Here is a 19,447-nt window from a genome sequence, read left to right as displayed (position 1 = left end):
AAAAAAATAGTAAAGCGTAATAACAACATTCTCTTAAACCATTTAATTTTTGTCGGTGCGTTGACACGGGCGAAGTATAACCATAAGACCATTTGTAGCGGTTGTTGGTGTTGTGACCTTTTTACACTTTTATTTTTTTTTTTTGCTGACTATGACGTGTTGTGTTAATAAGTGGAGTAGTGGTAGTGTTGGAAGTTGGTGTAATGCTTATGTATCATTTAATTTTGTATTTTTCTGTTTAATTTAATTATTTTATTTTATTTTTATTATTAGTATGATTATATTTAAATTTTAAAAATATTATTTTATTACAACGGCTATAAAGAAAGAAAGTAAAAAGGAAAGAAATAAAGATTGTATGTAATTGTATAGGTATATATAGATAGATACGGAGTATAATTTAATTTAAACAAATTTTTTTTTATTTCACCCCCCAACGGCTCGATCAAAAAGTAAATCAGAAAACACCACGTGGCCAAAACGGCCGTTGGATGCTGCGTTGGATTGCCCGGAACGCCTCGGAAACGTCGCCACCCAACGCCTCGCTACGGAGGAAGGGTTGCGTTTTGCTTGGTCCACGTCGGCAAAAACGCCGTTGGCGTAGGACGATACAAACGGTCTAACAAACAAAAAACAGGATCTGAGAAACAAAATCAACTCTTTTGATGCCAAAACCTTCAAAAATTTCATACATTGAACAACATTAAATACTCATCATAAGAACTAGCTTCAGCAAAACTTCGTGTTTAATAAGGCTAAAAGGTAAAAGTTGATGAGTAGCAGACAGCTTATAACTCCCAGCCAGTTGGAGCAGCACCACCTTCAACTTTAGGTCCAGGTGCAGCAGCAGCTTCCCACCCTACCACACCAGTCACTGGATCTGAGTCGAGCAAAAAAAAAATTAGAAAAAATGATTATCTCTAAAAAAACAAAAAACGAACATAGAAATAAATTAAAGAAAAGAATTTTCATAAATCCTTACCATCAGCACTAGTCCAACCACCACCTGCAGCCGCCACAGGGGCACCAGCAATTGGTGGTTGAGCCATGTCAGCTGACCACTGAGCATCAGGAATTTGAGATGACCATTGGTCACCCATACCAAGTGCACATGCGGCATAATCTGGATAGTCTGCAGCAATAGCTCCATCATCATCTTCTTGTTCCTTGGCCTCTTCTGGTTCCCTGTAGAAGAACAGATCAACCTGCAAACCAAACTTTCAGCAACCCATTTTTCTTATAATAAAGAATAATGCCCCACTATTAGTAATCAGACTCCTTTTGAAATGCATGCATACCATGACATCCCATTTATGTCCTTGATTGATCACACCCCGCATCTGCAAGACCATTCTAGCTAGAAGCCAAAACAAACATCCAATGCTGTGCTTTCCCTTGTTATTGGCAGGGATACCAATATCAACGTATCTCATGGGTGAATCGGTGTCACAGAAAGCAATTGTGGGAATATTCCCAAGTGCAGCTTCTTTGATAGGCTATAAGAGACACATCATCATGGTGTCAAACCAACAATAGGTAAAACAGAGTATACTTTTTTAACAGTGAGTGAAACAGTAATACAACAAAGAAATTGATGGGTAAATTTTAAACATGAACCTGATGGTCAGTTCGTGGATCAGTCAAGATGAGGAGACGAGGCTCACTGAAAGATGTCTGAAGTTGATTGGTGAATGTACCAGGAGTGTGACGACCAGCAATGGCATGGGCGCCTGTGTACTGAGCAAACTTCAAAACAGCCCTTTGTCCATATGGTCTTGCAGATTGAACAATAATGTCCTGAGGGTTCTCAATTGCCACAATCACCCTGGCAGCCATCTGAAGCTTCTCCCAGGTCTTACCTAGATTAATAATGTAGATTCCTGAAGAAACAAATAAAAAGAGGTTAAACATACATGTGAACGTTGTAAAAATAGTTTAACTAATCAAGAACTAAAAAAAACATCTATAGTTTAAATTTTAACATATTAATTAAATGAGCATAATCTACAGTTGTACAAATTTAAGTAATTAATTTTTTCAGAAAAGTTGATGTGTTTCTGCAACCATTATAGAAAAATACCATTACTCGTGGGATCCTATCACATTTCTAATAGTGTTGTGTTGATAAAGGGAGTAGGAGTATTTTTAAGAGTGTATTTCAGGTACTTATACGCACTTAATTTAAAGATTGTGGAGTGACATGTTTTGATCACACTTTGGAATATAAGCAATCCCAAGCACTCCCAACTATAATGTATATTGTTACAATATATATACATACAATACCCTCTTAAATGTCGTTAATCTAAACAGATTATGATTACACTAATAATACGCATAAACTAGCAATAATTAGCTTATTACCTAAAACAAAATATTTAGCCTTAATCGGGTGAGATTATGATTACAATAACTAATTAACTAATCCTTATAGCGAAACGCATTAAAAAATATTAATATTGCAATCAGCTAATGTAAGCTAATCCATGATCAAAATTTTCGTACACTATTTAGACTAAAAAAAAAAAAAAAAAAAAAGGTGCAATTCAATGGAAAAGGTGAAATTGAAGAAATGATTAAATTATACCGTCGTTGCGGCGTTTAAAGACATAGCGTTCCATCTGGAAATCACAATTCTTAGTGCCGAGATGGACTTCAGCAGATAGCATCATCTGTACATCTGCTTCCTTAGTAGACATTGATTTAGGTGCCGCCATTGTTGCAGCTTCCTTCCTGTTACTTAGGGTTTGTAAAACTTGCCGTTTTGCTACAAAAACTAATAATGAAAGGGGTGTAAATCAGGGCTAAAAAATTTGATATATAGAGAGAGGCACATAAGAAACCCTAGACTTTATATTCACCCAGGTCCTCTTACTATATAAATTTGATACTAGCACACCGTATTTTTTCTATTTATTACGAGTTACTCCCTGGCCTTCATGTTTATCCAATGATAACCGGATATAATATAAACTTTTTGTTCATCTTTTGAATGTTAATGTTAAAATTAACTAATGCTGTCATTATGTTAAACCTAGGACAAATTAATGTAAAGAATATGAAACCCCTCCCCAAAAAACCACTTGCAACAGCCAGAAAACTAGAAAACCAATCTGTACAACACTTGAAAAACAAAGTAAGGGCGATGAAGATGAAGTTTCACGGACTTCCAGTGTGTAGGCGGCTGTCGAAAAATGAGGAAACTATAGTGAGAGAAAAACGAAGGTGAAAGAAAGTTGGGATGGGCCCTCCGGACCTCAGACTAGTTTAATGAATAGTTTGAAAGTAATGAAGGATTGACCGGAAAGTCACTAGGTGAGAACTCGATATGGTAATCGTAAGGTGAAAGAAAGATTGTTTCTCGAGTTCTGCACTACATTAGCTAACGAATTTGGTTAACAGGAGCATACAAAGGATCACTTGGTTATTATGATAGTATGTTATCCTCGTAAAAGTTTTAAAGAACACGATATGGTAATGGCTTAGTCAAGATGTTGAGGAATACAACAACAATAACGGTACCAAATCCAATTAACGTGACTTGTTAGGTATCATGGACGCGGAGCAATATGGTATGCTTAAAAAATCCAACAGATAAGGAAAAAAAAAAGATGCTACTAGCATGATGCTAGACCTTGCTTGTGGGGTTACCAAAATGTGTGTTAGTTTGCAGTTGCACTCAATTAAAACTTGTGTGATCACTAGATTCACATTTGTTCTATGCAGCCAGATTATCATACAAGGTTGGCTTGTTCTATGCAAGTAACCTCTTGGCCGTCAAATAACTGCAAAACGTGAACTTGATGGACCTCGTCTTGCCCTTCTGGCAACTACTATAAATTTTGTTGATGGCTGCACACCGAAACCACATTAATGGTCAATCTTAAACGGAGCTTTTATAGTAAAGGATGAATATTACATTTTCTTATTTTTGTCTTCATTTTTGTGTCGCGGGTTCTGTAAGATTAAGTTGACCCTGTAGAAGTAACTGCAATAGAAAAATTATTGTATTCACTCTATAGAGTTTATATGAACGTGTACATAGCCTAGCCTAGCCTAACCTGTCATTTTGGATCAAGCCACAGGGTTTATAAATAATGAGACTGGCGAACATGACAAGCTATCAACTTATGTTTCAGAATGCTGCTGTCTTTTACTTGTTTTTGAATCTGAAATATCAGTGTCGGCCCGAAATACCGTGTTTCAAAAACAACCCGAATTTTGAGATTATCACATACCTACGATACCATACTATACTATTTCCAACTTTGTCACTGGTATGGATCTTCTCTTGAGATTTAAAACCTAATAAAATTATTACCTGGAATTCATGAATGACAAAATTTTTGGTTGAAAAAGAACATTAGGAATTTTATTTCTGTAGAACAAACATCAGACTGATTTCCAGCATAAACTTTATTGACTCATCTCAAGCATAACCTTTTGTCTAAACAAAGAACCTTGACCTTACGACCGAACAGTGACCGGCAACTCAACCCTTGTTAGTTGGTGTGAAAACCTTGACACATACGAAAAAAAACACAAAGCATCTTGAACTTCTGTCAGATAAGCGAAAATGAAGACAACAAAACAGTTCCAGCAAGTTTGAAAAGAACTTCAAAGATCTAAATAGACTTAAATGCATAGTTATAGGCCAAGATCTAAACTGTATGCACATCCAATTGAAAAAAAAAAAAAAAAAAAATGAAATAGATGCATAACAGCATAAGAACTACAAGAATATAATTAAATTTAGAATAATATGACATACGAATTTAGGCTATGCAAGGCTGCAAGCCCACGGACAAACAAAGGCCTCAATAAGACTAACTAGTAAGAACTTTGATTAGAACCATCTGAATATAAATTACCACCGAGCAGATTCAGTAATTTATTTAGTTTCTGATTGATACAACAAAAATAAAGCAGTTACAAGATTTGTCCAAAGCAATACAAGTGTCATTTCAGCAAGCAGCATTGTACCAAACAAGTTGAAGTCAAAGTCATCTCGGTCAGAATTATAATATCATACACCATCTAACATTTTGTTGTTATGGATGCGATATAAAAAACTCATTCTAATAAGATCATCTTCTAAGGCCTTGACCCATTGTCGTCCTTTTTGCTCATTTGAGGAGTATATTGGCTAGTTGATGATGGTGAATATCCAGGTGCACTTGGCGAGTACCCAGCACTAGGACTGAAGAAATAAACCACCCACACACAATTAAGTAGTAAAAAGTTAAATAGCAAGATGAAAAGAAGCCCTATGAAACAACATACAACAACAATGCAACCCCATTTGACCTGAAATGATACACAGCTTGTGGACCTAAATGATCACTAATGTCTAGGCAGCTTTGACGATGGTTTTTTACGAAAAGTGAACTGTTGATGCTTTACATAGTTGTGTTTTTATGACCCAAAAAAGGGGATATCAAGTGTAGCTCAGAATGCGTGTGAAGGAGCAATACAAAATATTAAATTGAAAAACAAAATATAAGACTGGAATTCACCTGTATTGCGGTGAGCTTGGGCTGTAGTCAGCACCAACACCAGAGCTGTAAGGACTGCATGCAGAAACACAACAATATCAAGGAACGATTGAATCACCACGTGGCAGGTAATTACTGTATTTCTCTACTGTTGTCAGGTAGTCTTGATATATATATATGGGCAGGACCAACGGGAAAGTAACCAAGCGGGGGGGGGGGGGGGGGGGGGGGGGGGGAGGGGAAGCAAAATTTTCTTTTTCTTTTTTTCGTTTTTTTGGATTTTTTTTTTTTTTTTTTTCAGGCATCAAGATCACACGGAAACATGAACATTTAGTATAGACACTTCGCGATGAATGTTATTATTTAGGCGGGAAAACGATGACAAAAATAACATTCAAGATAATATTGATCGTGAAGAATGTTAACGTTCTTTTTTCATGTTTTGTGAAGTAAAATTTAGCCCGATTTAGGGTTTAGGGTTTTTGGTGTTTTGGGTTTATTCCATACACTTTGGTGTTTTGGGTTTATTCCATACACCTAAAACCCCAAACCCTAAACCCTAAACTCTAAACCGCTCGTGTTAAAAACTCAATCTAAATCCTAAATCTAAACCCTCAATCTAAACTCTAAACCCTAAATTTCTAAACCCTAATATCTAAACCCTATAAACCCTAATATCTAAACCCTAATATCTAAAACCTCAACATACGCTCTAAAAACACGATAATTATTATATATTACTTCTTCGAGCGTTTTCCCGTCAAAATAAAAACACTTATCACAAAGTGTCTTTATTAAATGTTCATATTTTCATCCAATCTAATATAATGTTCGTGAACAAAGTTTTTTCAAAAAACGGAAAAAAAAAAAGTTTTTGCTTCCCCCTGCTTCCCCCTGATCCTACCACTATATAGGGGCAGGATCAATGGGGAAGTAACCAATCGGGGGGAAGAAAAAAAATTTTCGTTTTTTGAAAAAACTTTGTTCACGAACATTATAGATTGGATGAAAATAAGAACATTTAGAAAAGACACTTCGTGATGAATGTTATTATTTTGGCGGAAAAACGATCAACAAAAATAACATTCAAGATAATATTGTTCGTGAAGAATGTTAACGTTTTTTTTTTTCATGTTTTGTGAAGTAAAATTTAGCCCGATTTAGAGTTTAGGGTTTAGGGTTTGGTGTTTTGGGTTTATTCCATAAACCCAAAGCACCAAACCCTAAACCCTAAACCCTAAACCGTTCGTGTTAAAAACTCGATCTAAATCCTAAATCTAAACCCTAAATCTAAACCCTAAACCCTAAATTTCTAAACCCTAATATCTAAACCCTAATGTTTAAAACCTTAACATACGCTCGAAAAACACGATAATTGTTATATATTACTTCTTCGAGCGTTTTCCCGCCAAAATAATAACATTCATCACAAAGTGTCTTTTCTAAATGTTCTTATTTTCATCCAATCTATAATGTTCGTGAACAAAGTTTTTTCAAAAAACGGAAAAAAAAAAAAAAAAAATTGCTTCCCCCGATTGGTTACTTCCCTCTTGATCCTACCACTATATATATATATATATATATATATATATATATATATATATATATATATATATCTTCCCTCTTGATCCTACCACTATATATATATATATAGTGGTAGGATCAAGAGGGAAGCAACCATTCGGGGGGAAGCAGGGGGAAGCAAAAACTTTTTTTTTTCGTTTTTTGAAAAAACTTTGTTCACGAACATTATAGATGAGATGAAAATATGAACATTTAGTAGAGACACTTTTTGATAAATGTTTTTATTTTGGCGGGAAAACGCTCGAAGAAGTAATACATAACAATTATCGTGTTTTTCGAGCGTATTTTGAGGTTTTAGCTATTGGGGTTTAGATATTAGGGTTTAGATATTAGGGTTTAGAAATTTAGGGTTTAGGGTTTAGATTTAGGGTTTAGATTTAGGATTTAGATTGAGTTTTTAACACGAACGGTTTAGAGTTTATGGTTTAGGGTTTGGTGTTTTGGGTTTATGGAATAAACCCAAAACACCAAACCCTAAACCGGGCTAAATTTTACTTCACAAAACATGGAGAAAAAAAAACGTTCATATTCTTCACGAACAATATTATATTGAATGTTATTTTTGTCGATCGTTTTCCCGCCTAAATAATAACATTCATCACGAGGTGTCTCTTCTAAATGTTCATATTTTCGTGTGATCTTGATGCCGGAGAAAAAAAAATTTCAAAAAAACGAATTTTTTTTTTTTTTGCTTCCCCCCGCTTCCCCCTGATTGGTTACTTCCCCATTGATCCTTCCCCATTGATCCTGCCCCTATATATATATATATATATATATATATATATATATATATATATATATATATATATATATATATATATGTGTGTGGTCATAATCAAGAGGGAAGCACTTTTTTGGAGGAAAAGGGGAAGCAAATGTTTTTTTTATTTTTTCGTTTTTTGAAAAAACTTTGTTCACGAACATTATAGATTAGATGAAAATATGAACATTTAAAAAAGACACTTTGTGATGAATGTCATTATTTTGGCGGGAAAACGCTCGAAGAAAAAAAATAAAAACATTCAATGCATTGAATGTTTTGCTGCTGAGTTTATTTGCATCGTTTTGTTTTCATCTTGTATGAAGTGTTTTTTTCGAATTTAGCCCGATTTAGAGTTTAGGGTTTAGGGTTTAAGGTTTAGGGCTCCGTAAACCATCAACCCTAAACCCTAAACCCTAAACCCTAAACTCTAAACCGTTCGTGTTAAAATATTCAATCTAAACCCTAATTTTTGAACCCTAAACCCTAATTTCTAAACCCAAAACCCTAATTTCTAAACCCTAATAGCTAAACCCTAATTTTTAACCCCCTAATTTCTAAACCCTAATTTTTAACCCCTTAAAAAAACTCAGAATCAAAACATTCAATGCATTGAATGTTTTCATTTTTTTTCTTCGAGCGTTTTACCCCCAAAATAATAACATTCATCACAAAGTGTCTTTTTTAAATTTTCATATTTTCATGTGATCTTGATGCCTGAAAAAAAAATTCGAAAAAAAATTACTTCCCCCCAAAAAAAGTGCTTCCCTCTTGATTATATATATATATATATATATATATATATATATATATATATATATATATATATATATATATATATATATATATATATATATATATATATATATATAGGGGCAGGATCAATGGGGAAGTAACCAATCGGGGGAAGCAAAAAAAAAAAAAATTCCGTTTGTTTTTGGAATTTTTTTTTCCCGGCATCAAGATCACACGAAAATATGAACATTTAGAAGAGATACTTCGTGATGAATGTTATTATGTAGGCGGGAAAACGATCGACAAAAATAACATTCAAAATAATATTGTTCGTGAAGAATATGAACGTTTTTTTTTCATGTTTTGTGAAGTAAAATTTAGCCCGATTTAGAGTTTAGGGTTTAGGGTTTGGTGTTTTGGGTTTATTCCATACACCCAAAACACCAAACCCTAAACCCTAAACCCTAAACTCTAAACCGTTCGTATTGAAAACTCAATCTAAATCCTAAATCTAAACCGTAAACCCTAATATCTAAACCCTATAAACCCTAATATCTAAACCTTAATATCTAAACCCCAATAGCTAAAACCTCAACATACGCTCGAAAAACACGATAAATGTTGTAAATTACTTCTTCGAGCGTTTTTCCGCCAAAATAAAAACATTTATCACAAAGTGTCTACTAAATGTTCATATTTCCATCCCATCTATAATGTTCGTGAACAAAGTTTTTTCAAAAAACGAAAAAAAAAAAATTTGCTTCCCCCGATTGGTTACTTCCCTCTTGATCCTACCACTATATATATATATATATATATATATATATATATATAATCAAGAGGGAAGCACTTTTTTGGGGGGAAGTGGGGGGAAGTAATTTTTTTTCGTTTTTTGAAAAAACTTTGTTCACGAACATTATAGATTAGATGAAAATATGAACATTTAAAAAAGACACTTTGTGATGAATGTCATTATTTTGGCGGAAAAACGCTCGAAGAAAAAAAATAAAAACATTCAATGCATTGAATGTTTGCTGCTGAGTTTTTTTTAAGGGGTTAGAAATTAGGGTTTATAAATTAGGGTTTAGAAATTAGTGGGTTATAAATTAGGGTTTAGGTATTGGGGTTTAGAAATTAGGGTTTTGGGTTTAGAAATTAGGGTTTAGGGTTTAGAAATTAGGGTTTAGATTGAATATTTTAACACGAACGGTTTAGAGTTTAGGGTTTAGGGTTTGGTGCTTTGAGTTTATGGAATAAACCCAAAACACCAAACCCTAAACCCTAAATCGGGCTAAATTTTACTTCACAAAACATGATGAAAAAAACGTTAACATTCTTCACGAACAATATTATCATGAATATTATTTTTGTCGATCGTTTTCCCGCCTAAATAATAACATTCATCACGAAGTGTCTTTTCTAAATGTTCATATTTTCGTGTGATCTTGATGCCTGAAAAAAAAAATTCCAAAAAAACGAAAAAAAAAAATATTGCTTCCCCCGATTATATATATATATATATATATATATATATATATATATATATATATATATATATATCCCTTGTATGAGTTTGAAGATATATGTGAATGTACGAACCTGCTAGGACTGTATGTAGGGCTTGAAGGTGAGTAAGATGGAGAAGTTGGAGAATACGAAGGCGAAGTGGGACTGCAATGTAAAAATATAACATTTGTTATGATCATAGTCACGTACAAACAACTTGTAATTAATGACCTATTCCGGTAAGTTGGTCAAATAACATTAAAAAAAAATATCAAATCAACGACAAGGAAGAAAGAATAATTAGAAATAGCTTTCATATTTATTTATTTAAATTTATAGATCATGCATGTGAACAAACAGCAAACTTGAAAAAAGAAATGACACCTGTAATTGGGAGATGTAGGGCTATACGGACTTGAAGGCCTGGGACTGCTAGGTGAATAAGCCAGAGATGGACTGTACTTGGCCGATGATGGGTTGTAACTTGGTGAGGTTGGACTGTAGCTCGGTGAAGTAGGGCTATAACTTGGAGAAGTAGGACTATATCCAGGGGAAGTAGGACTGTAGGCAGGTGATGTTGGGCTGTAAGACGGGGACGTAGGGCTATATGACGGAGAGGTGGGGCTGTAGGATGGGGAGGTGGGACTATAAGATGGCGAGGTCGGGCTGTAAGATGGGGAGGTCGGGCTGTACGATGGAGAGGTCGGGCTGTATGCTGGCGATGTCGGGCTGTATGCTGGTGATGTCGGGCTATAAGCAGGAGATGTCGGGCTGTAGGATGGTGATGTCGGTGAGTAACTGGGTGAGGTTGGGGAGTAGCTGGGGGAGGTAGGCGAGTAACTAGGTGAGGTGGGAGAATAGCTGGGTGAGGTGGGGGAGTATGTAGGACTAGTTGGACTATAACCCGGAGAACTTGGACTGTATGTTGGTGAAGTAGGACTATAGCCAGGTGAGGTTGGGCTATAACCAGGTGAGGTAGGGCTGTAGCCAGGTGACGTTGGGCTATAACCGGGAGATGATGGGCTGTAACCTGGAGATGACGGACTGTACCCGGGTGATGATGTGGGAGAAAAGCCCATCCCACCAACATAAGGTGAAAATTGTGCATCATTAATCGGCGACAGTCGTAAATTAGGGCTCAGAAGATAATTGGTAGGAGACATTGCACCATCATGGAAAGGAGTAACTGGTGATCTGCCAGGTGTCATTCCGATATCAAGACCGTCCATATAACTGGGGAGCTGAACATCAATAGCTTGTTGTAGCATCTGCTCATTTAACAACAAAGAACAGTCTCCTGTCCCTATAGGAGCAAGCTGGCCCAACATTATATTTTCCGTAACTCCCCGAAGGTGGTCGGTTTCTGCATACACAGCTGCATCAAGGAGGATATCAACCGTTTCTTCAAATGAGCATCGCATCATGGGTCCGGTATCATTCCTATTGATCCCGTGACGTGTGATAGCCATAAGATGACCACGATAAGTCATAGTATCACATAATATAGCCAAATGCCGATAGTTGACGTAGGAACCATCAAAAGAGATGACGACACGAAGCTCGTCCAATAACGACCTTCGAACCGCTTCAATCCCTAGAACTTCAATTACTTCAATCAAATGATTACTAGTCGTTCGTAAGGCATCAACATCCTCATGAGTCATAACAGCCAGTAGATTCACACCTTCAGTATCAAGCATCCATTCCACTTCCGGTTTAAATCCTTCATTCTCGTCAAACTTGTTAACCTTTCCCGATTTTATGAACACCTTGTTAATATCTGGAATCCCGCGAAGAGCCATTTCTGTTAGCATGTTACTCTCAATTTTCTTGAGGAACACATCATCTTCAGCCGATTCATCTTGCAACTCGCCTTTCGGAGCCTCATCATTCATGATACGTATCCGTAGAATCAACTTCTCAGCATTGTCATCATTGAATATACAAGTCAAATCATCATCAAACTCGAGATTAATCTTCTCAGCAATATCAGCCATGCTCAACTTTTTATCAACCATCATTTCACGATTTAACTCGATACGGAGTAGCCATGGAGATATTTTATCAGGGTCAATCTCTTCATCCGGCATTTCATAGTACGACCTGACAAAGTCAACATCTTCTTCGATAAGGGTACTCATAGGATCCGGGTCATACCATACTTCAGTAGCTTGAGTCACACTGCGAAGTGTCGTGTATTCCAACGCACACTGAACATTCTTGGCCCGATCCTTTGTCTTACTCACATCAGGCTTCAAATACACAGACAACGAAGGGGTTTTGATCTTTTTAGCAACATTAATAATCTCTCTCAATCGGGGAACACCGAGAGTCACATTCTTGGCACTCACACCAGCATAATGGAAAGTGTTTAGAGTCATTTGTGTGGCTGGCTCACCAATCGACTGCGCTGCAACACACCCAATCATTTCTCCAGGTGCAACAAGTGACTGTAGAAACCTTGACTCTATCTCACCGATAACCCACTCAAACGCCTCACGCGTAAGTCGATACTCGTTCAACACTCGTTTGCTAGCAAACGTGCTGCGCAGAAGAATGTTAAAGAACAGAGTTGCATTCTTTTGAGCTTCAATACTCAACAAATCGTCACCGGGAACAACCCGCAAGCGTTCTTGAAGCTTATCAACAGCTTCCACAATTTCCATTGGGTGCATATCTGAAGGGCGCCTCAAATCAACCTTAAAAGTCTTCTGTGCGTTCCATATAAGTCGTTTAAGATTCACGGGCATTGGCCATGAATTATCACCAGTAGTAGCAATCTCGGTTCCAAGTTGGACTCTATCAGCTTCGAGTTTTTGAACTTCAGCATCAAACACATTGCGGAATTCTCTAATAGTCTTTAAATCTTCGACATGTTCTGGAAGCATGTAACTTGGATTCCAGTTTTCATCATCAATCTCATATCTGAAAAGCCGGTCAAATTCCCTTTTTTTGATCTTTAATGAATCAAGTTTCTGACTTTCTATCCAAACTGCATCCATACCATCTTCCCCATATAGAAACTGGATAACATCTCCCAGAGAGTTCCTGACAGTACCATCATACTTGACCATAATATCTTCCATGGCTTTAACTAACCGCCTTTGAATATAACCAGTTTCAGATGTTTTGACTGCAGTGTCGATCAGACCTTCTCTACCACCCATGGCATGAAAAAAGAATTCTTGTGGTGTTAACCCTCGAAGATAAGAGTTCTCTACAAACCCACGACTTTCCGGACCGTAATCGTCTTTTGTGAAATGAGGAAGAGTACGGTCTATGAAACCATACGGAATTCGCTTACCCTCAACATTCTGCTGTCCCACACAAGCAGTCATTTGTGATATATTGATGAAACTTCCTTTTGAACCTGCTGTCACCATGGCCTTGAGATTGTTGCTTTCTGATAAACTTTTTTGGGCGCTACTTCCTGCATCATCACGAGCCTTGTTCAACACCTGAACACAAGATGAGAGGATAGGTAAGGTAAGAGACTAACAGGTTGAAACAGACCACTTTAATGCGACACAAAACAGGGCAGGGCAGGGCAGGGCAGGGCAGGGCAGGGCAGGGCAGGACAGGTCAGGTTGGACTCGTACATCACATTTTGACATTTTACTAACATCTTTATTCTACCCATTTTCTAAACTAATGAATATAATAAATAATATTATAGTAATTAGGGGGGCCTTAGGCATTAAAGTTAGCCTTTTGGCGACTTAAAACTCATTCGCCCCATTTATGATAAATAAAAATGCAAACGACCCTTTAACTGAATGTGAACTATAGAATAAATACATGTAGTTCCATTCTTCATGCTCATAGATCAAATCAAAATACCTGATTGACTCTATTTTCAAATGACTCCATCATTGTTCGACCAGGCTCTGCCTCCAACTGTTTATCTTGAGCAGCCCTGATAAGTTCTTTGACCTCATTCTTGGCTTTGGAAATAGTTTCATTGATGGTTTCCATAGTGGATGCATCGGCAATCGTGTCCCCAATCCCAATGCTGAACCCTTGTTGCAAAAGCCAGTAGTTAACAAGCCACTGGGTATGTCCAAGAAACTTACGAGCAGCATCTGGTCCAACCTCCTCCCTGTAATAATAATAATAATATATAATATAATAAATCAAAATCCTAAACTAAATCGCAGGGGCATACCTACAAATTACCATATGTATATAGAGTATATGATAGATGTAGGATAGCAGAAGAAAATAACATACCAAATGACGTGTATAAGACTTCCAGTGGATGCACCGAGCGTTTTCTTACAAAGAGTGCCAGTGATAACCTCTCCCTTCTCTATGCGAACTTGAGTGTCACCTGGGGTTAGATGTCCAGTTTCGGTTTCTGAATGCCAGGCTGCTGTCCTGATGAGATTTATCTGCTTTGGGATAATCAGATTGAACACTTGTTTCCCCGTCCACAGAGGTCTTGGTTTCAATATGGTAGGTGTTGGAACTTTTCCATCAAAATCTTCCCACCACATCAATATGTTCATGAAAACATCCTACACACATACATATAAAAGATTAAATAACAGACGGTGTATACCAACCATGATATCGTAATGAAATGAAAAACGTAATGGAGTGAGTCATACTTCAGTCTTGTATACGAATGGAATGTTCATTCAGGTGTATTGCTTGTTATGCAATACTTGTTAATGCACTTTATTATTACTTAAAAGTATGTGATACTATTCAAAGAATTTGCTTTTCATTAAGTTTTCAAAATTTATATGTAATATGTAATTTTGCATTACATCACTTTTGGTATCTATAATAAAAATGTGAATTAGAATTAAATTAAATTTAAGTAAAAATAAAAGATCGAAAAACTATTCAACTTCTCTCACTGCCCCGTATATTATTGCCGTCTTAAATCGTTCCCTACATAAAGATATGGTAAGCACGCAACTGGGGTAAAATATTTAAAATTATACGGAGTATCTACTTTATATTATGGAATTATACATGACAGAATGATAAAACACAACAATAACAACAATAACAACAATAACAACAACAACAACAACAATAACAATAACAATACCCAATCCCACGAGAGTAGGGTATGGGGGAGGTGGAGTGTAGACAATCATTCCTCGAACCCTAGATTAGAGGGAAGTCACTACTCTACCCGCGGGTATAGAACCCGCGCCTAGATAAGATCGTCCCACCCTCTACTCGAGAGCCAAGAGATTGCTTCTTAAAGGACCTCCGGACAGAATGATAAAACAGACAGTTCTTAACCATGGAATGGTGTTTAGAATATTAGAGGAATCACCCTACCCATAAGATGATTCCTTAAAAAATTAGTGTGCAACACGAATAAATATTCACAAGAAGATTGGGTTGAGATAAGAACCTTCTCAATGAATGTATCTCTCTTAGTGACTTTACGGCAACCTAAGAGTGTATCTTGGACAATACCCATCACAGGCCGATTTGCTTGAGGAGAGACAATGCATTTAGGCACCATCATTAACTCAAGAACCTCTGCTCTTGTTTCAAATGACTGAGGTACGTGCATGTTCATTTCATCTCCGTCAAAATCAGCATTGTATGGTGACGTCACTGATAGATTTAAGCGAAAGGTGGAGTACGGCATGATTTTGATCCTATGCCCCATTATGGACATCTTATGCAGACTCGGTTGTCGATTAAACAGCACAAAATCTCCATCATTCAAGTGTCGCTCCACCTGTATATATAGTCACAATAATAACTACTCTTTAATAGCGGATAGTGAACAAAAAAACATTCTAACAAGATAGAATTTGGATGTGGTTTTATGAATGATTATGTGATTTTGAATAACTAACATTCAGATAATTATGCATAGATAGACGGATACAAACATTCGCGTTTAAAAAAAAAAAAAAAAATTTACTTGTAAGATGAGAGTCGAACTTCGTTAAATTAGGTTATAAAAGGGAGTAATTAGCTCATTCTAATTTTACCCTTTGATATCGAGTTCTGCTGCAGCTACACTGGAACTGATACTTTAAATTGACTCATTAGATAGTTTAACCAAAAATTAAATACATATTATTGCAACTATAAGTCACAATAATGAAGTAATCAGATTCAAAACGTGAAGAAGAGATGATGGAATAACAACAGCACTCGATAAAAAGTAGAACAACAAATACTATGAAGCTACATACCTTGTACCCAAACTCCAGATGATGATCACTGCTTTTCTTCAAGTAACGAAGATCAAGCCTTTGACCATCTTCCCTGATAATATACTTGGCTCCAGTTTTACCAGGGGGAGGATGGGGTCCATACTCAACAAGCTCCTTCAGCCTATTGAAATTTGAAAGAAGGAAGCCATCAGCCTAAGCCAAACAGGACAAAGAAATAAAAACTAACAAGTTAAGAAAACAGGTTGACCTTTCTATGTTATAAGGAGTGACCGTTTCAGGATAAGTAAGATTCAGAGCAATACTCCAAGGTACCCCCAGTTGATCTATGTTAATAGTCGGATCTGGAGTGATGACTGTACGTGCTGAAAAGTCAACACGTTTTCCCATCAGGTTGCCCCTAATCCGACCCTCCTTTGCCTTAAGCCTACTGCAAATGGACTTGATAGGTCGACCAGAACGCTGTGTAGCCTGTGAGATAGCAAAAATTCTATGTTATGAGAATTTACTTATACCAGATTCAGCTTATAACATGATGTGAATAGTTACATATTTATACATACCCTTGGCTGACCCGGAAGCTCGTTGTCGAAATAAGTAGCAACGTGAAATTGCAGTAGCTGAGCGAATTCAGAGATAATATGAGCAGGTGCTCCATTCCTTTCTTGCCTCCTCAGATTCTCGTTGTGCCTAATTATCATGGCCAGCTGATGGGTTAAGTCGTCCTGTTACATAGATAAATAGAAAATATGTGAGATGAAGCCGCAATTTCGTGTTAAGCCTTTATGATGTTCTAAAATAGAGGTGAGAATTTTGACCCATTTATTTATGAACGGGTCTATTGGATTTATGGCCGATAATTAAGTAAGTTAAATAGGCAAAAAATAGCTAAAGAGGGATCGAGTCTGATGTCACTGAAACTGTATTATTTTTGCTTACAGCCTACTGATAGTTCTACTCAAACACACAGATTATTATTGTATTCATATCTGATAGACTTTTTATAACCAAATGGGACGAGAAGCGTTTTTGGTCGAACCCAACCTGTCACGTTTGAATCCATTATCATTATCAAAACTGTTCATTTTGCCATCTCTGTATTGAACATTATGCTTACAATGTTATTAAGATACGGACAAACATAAAATAAAATAAAAAGATTGTTTCCTTTTTTTATCATTTCGAGGAAGATATGTTAAATCGCACGGGTCAATAAGAGTCACCTGAGCAGGGGAAAAATACATAATCATAAAACTTGCCTCACTCCTAGCTGAAGTATCCATCATGACAGATGGTCTGACGGGAGGTGGTGGTATTGGAAGGACCTGCAGGATCATCCAATCTGGACGGGCATATTTGGGATTCAAGCCCAACAACCAGCAATCTTCATCACTTACCCTTTTTAATACACTCAGAACCTGAAGAGCGTTAACGCTTATGACAATTACAAACAAAGAAACAAAATGATAAACATATAATCAGGTGAAATTTGAATTCCAGATAATACTCTTTCTGCAGAGAGCTGCTGTTTTCTTTCAGCTGGCTCGGGAAGCTGCTCTGAGTCATCACTTTTCTTCTTCTGAAGCTTGTATTCTGCAACCATATTCATACCTACAATAGTAATCTTTGGCTGCTGGGCCCCACAACCCCCTCGGCTCCTTTTAACTGGCTCATCACCATCTTGGTTTTGGGAATCAATCTCGTCACCACCATCACATTTAGTTTTGCTCTTGCATGCATCTAAAATTTTTTTAAGCCTATTTTTTGGGTTTCTTATTTTCTGAGCTAGCTTGAACTTGTGATCTTCCTGTAGAAGCAAAAAAACAATGAGGTGTCATGTAAGATACTTTGTTGCCTGCAATACAAGCAAGCAGACAAGAAAAGACTGATAATCCAGAAGACTGCATACATCCAACGACAAAAAAAATCTCAACTATCCACTTCCTTCGAATCCACATGGATAACAAATAGAAACAGCTAATTAAGATATGGGATTCATTTACCCGCGGCTAATTCAGATAAGTAGACGAGAGAAAGTAACGACTATAACAGAATATGTTCAAAATCAGACACAAAAACACACCAATAGCACGTCCTTAAACAGTCAACAAAGCAAGACGTCCTAATTCCCGACTACACAAAAACTACATGCCTGGTCTGTCAAATGTATGTTAATAGTTACTCAATTTAACAAAACAATAAGTTCTGCAAAAAAAAATAAAAAAATGACAACATAACGTTACAAATCTAGATAATATGTATTTGGTCCATCACAGTTCTGAACTACATTAAAAGAGTTGGTAGCATTCCCAGAGACCAATATCTCCCTTAATGTAAGGCAGTACACATACAAAATTAGCTAAACTGTGGAAATGTTAACATAGCTTGCAGCAATCAATAGCTAGCGATACGATACAGACATACAAAGGCGATTGTACTGGGTCATAACAGTAGACAAAAGGATAAAAAGATAGTTCCAAGATTGATTGCATTCAAAGAATAATAATAATACCGTACCTCATCAGCAAGAATCTTTGAGCAATTAAAGCAAACACAACGCATAATACTAAGTACGGTCTTCATAAATCCGATATGAAACATAGGTTTAGCAAGCTCAAGATGTCCAAAATGACCAGGGCACTCAGCCATATTAGCCATACAAGTCTCACATTTGAGCTTCCTATCGATCGTACCAAGCCTGGGATCACTAAGTCCTGCTACTTTTGGTTTTCCCCTTTCTGTTGTTTCACCGTGCTCTATATGCACCACTGACATTTGCCTCTGCAACAATCAATCAAACACACAATCATTATTTTCTAATTATATTATTATTATTACTCCTACTATCCAAGAATGTTGGGGATTTAAAGAAGAAGATTAATAGAAAAGGGGGAAGTCGGTTATTACAATTTCATCGGGACTGAGGATACCAAACTGAACCAGACGGACTTTTGAAACTTCAGCCGGAGAGTACGGAAACCGTATATCCATTATTACAATTACAATTACTGAATGAATGAATAAATGAATTTATACAAATACCAACAGTTTTTAAGATTCAAATTCAATCCGCATCAAGAATTACGTATACTCAAAACCCTAATTACCACATACGCATCACTACTTGTAACTTATAAGAGAAACGGTAGAAGAAGAGAATCGAATAGACTATATTTCTATTTCAATTGATATTATTATGAAGATCGATA

General features: G+C 36.5%; 2 protein-coding genes across 2 annotated transcripts; both read right to left on the bottom strand.

Moving 5' to 3' along the window:
• Positions 1-641: 641 nt before the first annotated feature.
• Positions 642-2,809, bottom strand: LOC139894212 (small ribosomal subunit protein uS2-like). Its single transcript, XM_071877427.1, has 5 exons — positions 2,588-2,809; positions 1,618-1,880; positions 1,299-1,496; positions 983-1,205; positions 642-880 (listed from the first exon to the last, which is right to left on the bottom strand). Exons 1-5 carry the CDS (start codon positions 2,715-2,717, stop codon positions 789-791), a joined length of 906 nt encoding a protein of 301 aa, XP_071733528.1. The 5' UTR covers positions 2,718-2,809; the 3' UTR covers positions 642-788.
• A 2,012-nt stretch (positions 2,810-4,821) lies between these two features.
• Positions 4,822-19,447, bottom strand: LOC139894701 (DNA-directed RNA polymerase II subunit RPB1-like). Its single transcript, XM_071878112.1, has 14 exons — positions 19,146-19,447; positions 18,756-19,019; positions 17,746-18,045; positions 17,498-17,656; positions 16,802-16,963; positions 16,489-16,709; positions 16,260-16,401; positions 15,458-15,793; positions 14,311-14,597; positions 13,921-14,179; positions 10,465-13,538; positions 10,174-10,245; positions 5,517-5,570; positions 4,822-5,200 (listed from the first exon to the last, which is right to left on the bottom strand). The coding sequence occupies exons 1-14, from the start codon at positions 19,227-19,229 to the stop codon at positions 5,095-5,097; spliced, it is 5,520 nt and encodes a 1,839-aa protein (XP_071734213.1). The 5' UTR covers positions 19,230-19,447; the 3' UTR covers positions 4,822-5,094.

Source organism: Rutidosis leptorrhynchoides, chromosome 2, assembly GCF_046630445.1.
Source record: "Rutidosis leptorrhynchoides isolate AG116_Rl617_1_P2 chromosome 2, CSIRO_AGI_Rlap_v1, whole genome shotgun sequence".
In the NCBI taxonomy this organism is placed as follows: domain Eukaryota; kingdom Viridiplantae; phylum Streptophyta; class Magnoliopsida; order Asterales; family Asteraceae; genus Rutidosis; species Rutidosis leptorrhynchoides.
Note: the sequence above shows the minus strand (reverse complement) of the source record. Positions and strands in the feature narration are given on the sequence as shown.